Consider the following 6986-nt stretch of genomic DNA (forward strand, 5'->3'; position numbering starts at 1 on the left):
AAGCTAATTACTGAATAAAACTTACTAACCCTACAGCTGTGTCTGTTCCGTGGCCTTTTTATCCCCGTTATCTGCTGCCAGAGGCTGCTCTAAAGAGGCACAACTCCACTGACTTCACCTTGTGCTGGAAAGTTGATTCCTTGCAAGAATCCTCCATTATTCCATTTTAGAAATAATTGTCTTTTAGCTTGTATTCAGCTAGCTTAATGGCCAAATTAAAACCAACTTTTTACTCCAAGCAGAACTTTCTGAACGTTGTAGGCAGTTCCTTAGACAAACTGTCAATACTGTCGTGCTGCACAAAGACGCCCCATCTCCAGCCCAAGCCAAGGACGCAGGTACCAGGAGATACCAAACACAAAACCAGAGCCCAAGCCTGTGGTGAGCTCTGCACCCCTTCCCTGAGCCCGGCAGCGCTGCCCACGCTGATGGAGTTACAGCTGCCATGGCTCTGAGCCCCATTACCTAAAAAAAAAAAACCACCCCAACCCCTCCCTGCTGAAGCACCCCCCAAAACCCACTCGTTCCTCTATTCTAAAGGAAACCAGGATAAGTAGAAGAGAAATACCAGCTCCTGAAATTGCCTACACAAACCAGTACACGCAGAGTGGGTTTTGCCCTTTAAACTTTCCCTCTCAGAAAATTACTTGCAAGCCCGAGCAGCGTGACAGGCAGTGCTTGCGAAAGCTCAAGACCTTTATTATTCACCCACTTTGGCTCTTTTACTGCCTTTTGCAATCAGTGGATTCCTCGAGGCAAGACTGCAGTTTTTTAGGTATAAGAGCCACTCAAGGACTGTCAGTATTACACTGATGGGGGCATCACGTAGGATAAGCCAGAAGCACCACTAAGGATCTAAACCCACAGACTTTGGCAGCCCGTCTCTCTCTAGGTGTTCCCATCAACCTGTACCACAGCAATACCGCTGATCAATAAATCCTTGCAGCAGCCACTGAGGAAGAGAAGTGTTGCCTCTGTTTTAGACAAGGAGTGGATGGAGAGAAGGATGTCCCCCCCGTGGAGGATGGACAGAGGGCTGTGTGGAGGCAACATGGATGTCCCAGCCCCAAAGGCGGCCACTGACCACCGTGCCCACTACTCAGTAAAGGCAGTAGTTTTTCAGTGCCTTTCCTTCAAAGCTCTCAGAAGACACACCTGAAACTCTTGGCAGGGCACAGGTGCAAAGGGACAGCCTAAAGTCCAAAGTGACACTCTCGGTCAGGTTAATATTTGCTAAATCACAGGAAGCACAAAGAAAAGGTCCAACAGATACCGGCAAACTTGTGCACGATAAGAACCAGTTAAAAACTGCTGTCGTTCACAGCCCCATTTGCAAACTACAGACACGTCCACCTCCTCGTGGTCAGAGCCACAGAGTTTGTCTTGCTCCTGCCTGTATTTTGAGAGAGGGATGGGTCTGCTCCTGAAGATTTTCATCCCCTTGCTGGGACTGGCACTGGCCTTTTATTTTTATTCAGCACCTGAGAATTTCAATGAAGGTAAGTCATTGGGAAAACATGCTCTACCAGCACAGTCAGGAAGGCTGCTGCCAGAGTGGCAGCCTGTGCTCCTGCAGAAGAGCACAGGCCGATTGAGGGGCTTTCAAATTGCAGCTGGAAAAGCCAAAGTGTGGGAGGGGTGAGGGTTTGGAGGGGAGCACAGGCAGCCTCCAGCTGCAGGGGGATGGTGGGGGCTGCACAGGCTCCGAATCCTGCACCCTCCTTCTCCAGAGATGCTCCGGGGGAAACGGGTGATCGTGACAGGAGCCAGCAGCGGCATCGGGGAGCAGATGGCGTATCACCTCGCACGCATGGAGACCCACCTCCTGCTCACGGCGCGGACAGAGGCCAAGCTGCAGAAAGTAAACGGCAAGCAGAGCACACCGGGCTGGTGAAACACGTTTTGCAACCCAGAACCCCACAGGCAGGCAGAACACAGATATTCACCCTGGACTGGGCGTGTGGGGATGCCAGATTCAACCAGGGTTTCCCCGCATGAGCCTGCTCTAATACACGCGCTCCCTGCCACAACAAATTGCGTTTTCAATGCTGACGGCACGTCATTTCTTACTCCACAGTCTTCAGCTGTGAATTCTGATCTCCACCATTGAGGATAATATTAGTCTGCCTAAATCGTGGTCTGGTCAGCCCTCGCCCTTTCTCAGAGCCTGAACTGTTTTTGCATCCCATATAAAACAGAATCAAAATCATATCCTTATTTGCAAATACTAAATATTTGGCTCAGATATGCTATTCTTTAGCTCTGCATCCATAAACATTTCTCTTGCAACACATCTCCTCGTGTGAAGGGAGGAGGGATTCTGTGGGATAGAGAAAGATGTTGCCCACCTGCCCCAAGACACTGACAGCCCGTGTGGGACAGGGGGAGGGTCCATGAAGGGGAGTCCCTCTCCAACACCGCTCTCGCTGTTGCCACAGGTTGTGGAGCGGTGCCTCGCGCTGGGCGCTGCGTCTGCCCGCTACGTGAGCGGCTCCATGGAGGACACTGCGTTCCCCGAGGTGGTGGTGAAGGAGGCTGAGAACACCTGGGGTAGGTGGGGGGAGCTCCCCAACACACCCCACGCTACATTCTGGGGTGATTTCAGCCACTAAGAAGCTGCTTTGTTTTGAGACGTCAGCTGCCAAGAGCAAATATTCTTTGCTTCCAGGAGGTCTCGATATGCTCATCCTAAATCATATCGGTTCCACCTACTTCAACTACTTTGACGGGGACGTGGGGCATGTACGAAAGCTCCTGGAGATCAACTTCCTCAGCTACGTGGCGATGACTGTGTCTGCCCTGCCCATGCTGCAGGAGAGCGAGGGCAGCATCGTTGTCGTTTCATCCATGGCAGGTGAGCACAGGGTCAGGCTCTCCCTGCCCACGTCCCTCCCTCTGCCTGCGAGGGATCCCCGCTGTGGCTCTTCTCCAAATGACAAGAAGGACCATAAGGCAGAGAGCCACCCCGCTGGGAGTCAGGATCAGCGTATGTTTTATATCTCGGATGCACAATTCAAGTCCTCTGGGGGATTTATATTCCATGCCCTGTCCTGCCAGTCTCTCCGCACATGCTGATCACTGACATCATGCCAACGCAGGTTATTATAGGTGCATGGCCATGTATTACACAGGCATTTGCTACACATGGGTATCCACATGCAGGAACAGAAGAACAGTATCACCCACAACGGAAACACTTCATCCCATATGTTACATTTTAAACATTCTTGCATTTGTTTATTTCTCTCAGGCATTCATGGCAGCATATTGGGTCACCCTAAATCACAATGTTGTAGCTACCTGAAGGGTTAAGAGGAAGAAAGATCCTTGCAGCCTGGTGCCTGCCCAGTACACACACCCTGACGTTGTGTCTCTACTCCAGGTAAAATGGGCGGCCCATTTACCGCTCCCTATTCCGCAACTAAGTTTGCCTTAGACGGATTCTTCAGCTCCCTGCGACATGAATTCATCATAGACAAGGTCAATGTCTCCATCACACTCTGCATCCTGGGCTACATCGACACAGGTAAGCTCAGCATCGCCACGGGCCCTTGACTCGGTGTGTTTTCAGATAGAGCTGTTTGGGAACAGGACCCCAACTCTTCCTAAAAACGTGACACAAGATTTTCGACTGCTGTTCTTGCCGTAAACCCAGGGAAGGTGGAGATTGTGCCCTGTGGTCACTCAGGAGGCGGAAAGGACATCACTATAATTGTTATTTAACTATTCTAAACCTTGTTAAGTAGGTCTGAACCCCAGAGTTTGTCAATTTGTTAGAGGAAGCTACAGGCACCCCAACTGAGCCGGGGTGCCTGTGGCAGCCCCTCAGTCTGACACTGCTCCTTCCCTCCAGAGAACGCCGTGCGGCCCTCCGCAGAGGTGCGGCAAGCCGGCCCCCCCCGCCATCCGAGTCACGCCAGCGCCGAAGGAGGAGTGCGCGCTGGAGATCATCAAAAGCGGGGCACTGCGCCACCGGGAGCTGCACTACCCGTCCCGGGTGGTGGGCAGCCTGCTCCTCCTCCAGAGCATCGCCCCCGACTTCCTCGACTCCCTCATCAGAAGCGGCTACAAGGTGGAAAACATCAAAAGAACATTGCCCCCAGGGCACTGAGCACGCCAGGACACCTTGGGCCAGGCATCAGGGATTTGTGTGTCACTCTGCCTGCTTGGGTGCCCTTTTTCATGCCACCAAGGCAGGCCCATGCTGATGCACCCTGGCAGCTGGACACAGGATGCACCAGAAGCCTGTAAAACACAGCATAAAAATACCCTTTTTTAGTAACAAACTCTCACAACTGCCTTTTTCTGACCAAAAGGCACTTCAGAGAAGCTCCCAGCAGCAGGATCTGCTGCCAGTGTCCTGTTCACCAGCACGTTTCCCGCTCAACCTTCAGAAAGTCTTCCCCCACCAAAAGCCAGCAGTGCCGGGCGCTGCGGGAAGCCGAGCCACAGCCCAGGACGAGGATTTGGGCCAAGCAGCACAAACCCCCCAAGGCCACAAGAGGGTCTTTGAAACAGGAAATTTTTTGGCATGTATCCCTTGTACGCTAGTCTTTGCAAAAATAAATCCAATGTTACTTTACGAGGTCTCTGCTTCTAGTTGTGCTCCTTTCCCACGTGCTCCGGCACAGAGCCCTTATCAGCACCCAGCTGGTTAAACCGACCTCCCTGCATGATTTGCATTAACGCAACTTTCACTTCACTAAAGACCTTAATGAATTTCTGCCATTGGTGACCTCTCCTCAGCTGCCGATACACACTTTTTTTCCCCTTCCAATCCACAAGAAGCCTTAAAATAATAGCATTACTGTACTTCCCTAAGTCTGGATTTCTTTACCCCAAAGCAGCTCGGGGATACTCGGTCACTGAGTGCCACAAGCAGTTCCGTGAACCAGCGCTCAACCTTCGTGTGTCGGAGACTGATAAGGAGAGATGGCCCAAAACATAATTGCTTGCTCTGCTTAGAGAGAAGCCAGAGACTTTGGGGTTCCCAAGATAACCCAAATCCTGCCACGAGCTGGGCCCCTGCGCGCGGGCTGCGAGCAGAGACAGGAACCTGGGCTCGGCCGCTGCTGCAACGTTTCCTGTTTGACTGAGCGAGAAAAAGAGTGAGAGCAGCAAAATGAGGTGGTTGGCACAAAGATGGCAGCTGGAGCGTGTCCGCACCCGATAACCCCGTGCTCACCCTGCTCCTCCGCAGCGGTTGAGGGGTAGGACAGGACCCCTGGGCAGGTAAGTGCTCACGGCGACAGGGCTGGTGAGGGATGGAGGGGAGCAGAGGCTGCCCCACTAAAGGCGGCAGCGTGCACCGTTTTTCCTCTTTTTTCACCCACTTTCAGCTTACACAATTGACACCCGGAGGCTATAACATGAACCAGCAAGAAGCTGGTGGTTTTTTGCGGTTGTTGTTGTTTGTTTCCCTTGAAGGGAGAAGTGTAACAGCTTGGAAAGCAAAGATAAAGGACATGTTTGCTAATTAGAGAGGGTAGTTCGGGGTAACAGCGGGAGGAAAAGGAGTATTAGCTTGTCAAGAAGGCCTCAACAGTTTGCTCAGCTTGGGGTGAGTAATGGACTGCGTATTTCTTTAAGTTTTACCTTGCTATAAAGCACATGGTTGGTTAACTGGGGCTCTTACAAGAGCTGCTCTTGGGATGCCCAGTGGCCACACAGGTGGGAGAGGGGCTGAGCTATTCCTGATGGGAAGAGCTGGCTGAGCAGAGACTCAGAAGCACATGTGAGGTCTGGATTGAATATGCAATTAGGTTGTTTCTAAAATAAAAAAAAAAAAAAAAGCAGTGGAAAAACGCATTTAAGGTGTCCTGAAGACCTCAGAGCTGTCTGGCTGTAGATACACACTTTGTGCCAGGCTGTGGAGTTTGCACCTCGCTCCAAGCGAGCACGTTGCGTGGTGCTGGCGTACACCCAACCTGCGTCTCCCCGTGTGAAGCTGTTGGCCAGACCTTGTCTTGTCTTGTCTGCTGGCCCAAGGAAAGTGTGTGTGCACCAGAGGAAAGGCCCTGGGTGGGCATGGTGGGACTGAAAGCTGCATGGGAACAACCTGCTCAGCCTTTCATACCCTCAAACTCCCCCGGCTATAAGGGTATCACAGTGAGAAACACCTAAACAGCGCAATGCCTTTGGGATCCTTCAGTGAATTTAAGCTAAAATTAGAGATGCTGCGCAAGCTATTCAAATAAGAGAATATTCAAATAAAAATGAACAAAAGCACATAAGCAAGTTCCATACTTCAGGGGTCCCAAAGCTCGTGCAGGCTGAGCCCTGGGAGCAGCGTCCTGGCTGAGGGTTCGGCCGACCACGGAAAGCACCGCTTGCCTCCCAAAGGAGGCCACTGCAGTGAGAAGATGGTGCTAGTCATGAGCTAGCGCAAGGACAATAAGAACACACAGGGAGAGAAGCCACCACTAAGAAATGTAATGCTACTGCTTGAAGAGTAAGTCACAACACAGCACCGCTATACTTGGACTTATGCAAAAAAAGAAAAAAAAAAGGAAAAGAAACATACACTTAAGAAGATAGCTGCAGAAATAGCAACTATTGCTCTTTCTGCATTTTCTGTGTTGTTTTCCTATGTCAGCCAAAGAGCTATAACAGCACGCAGAGAAGAGTTAGTTTGTATTCAAACAGCAGGATTTTCTTTTATCATGAAAGGAATCCTCCCAGAGGAAGCATCATTACTCAGTAGTGAGGCCAAATTCATGAGGTTGCATTAATTGTTTAAAATTATGTTCCCAGCATCCCCTGGGTCAGCACCCACCCAACAGAAAAACAAGGTGTGTTTCACACGGCCAACACATGCGAGTTCATGGACAACAGATCTCCTATGGAACACCACTTGCAGCCATTGCATGAGGACTCTGGAACCATTGTCCGATACCTCACATTCATTTAATCTTAGAAATAATTAGCTTTCACTCAAATTGTGCCTCTGCCCTTGGTTTCATCAGGACAGAGGAACCCAGAGCTGC

The 6986-nt window shown here is 50.9% G+C and overlaps 1 protein-coding gene across 1 annotated transcript; it reads left to right on the forward strand.

Annotated features, from left to right (window-relative positions):
• The first annotated feature begins 1411 nt into the window (after positions 1 to 1411).
• Positions 1412 to 4111, forward strand: HSD11B1 (hydroxysteroid (11-beta) dehydrogenase 1). Its single transcript, XM_009867881.1, is given in 7 exon segments — positions 1412 to 1499; positions 1731 to 1861; positions 2439 to 2550; positions 2669 to 2854; positions 3383 to 3526; positions 3854 to 3882; positions 3884 to 4111. Coding segments are annotated over 7 exon segments (918 nt in total).
• Positions 4112 to 6986: the final 2875 nt, after the last annotated feature.

This window comes from Apaloderma vittatum, unplaced genomic scaffold (assembly GCF_000703405.1).
Source record: "Apaloderma vittatum isolate BGI_N311 unplaced genomic scaffold, ASM70340v1 scaffold11614, whole genome shotgun sequence".
NCBI classification, from domain to species: domain Eukaryota; kingdom Metazoa; phylum Chordata; class Aves; order Trogoniformes; family Trogonidae; genus Apaloderma; species Apaloderma vittatum.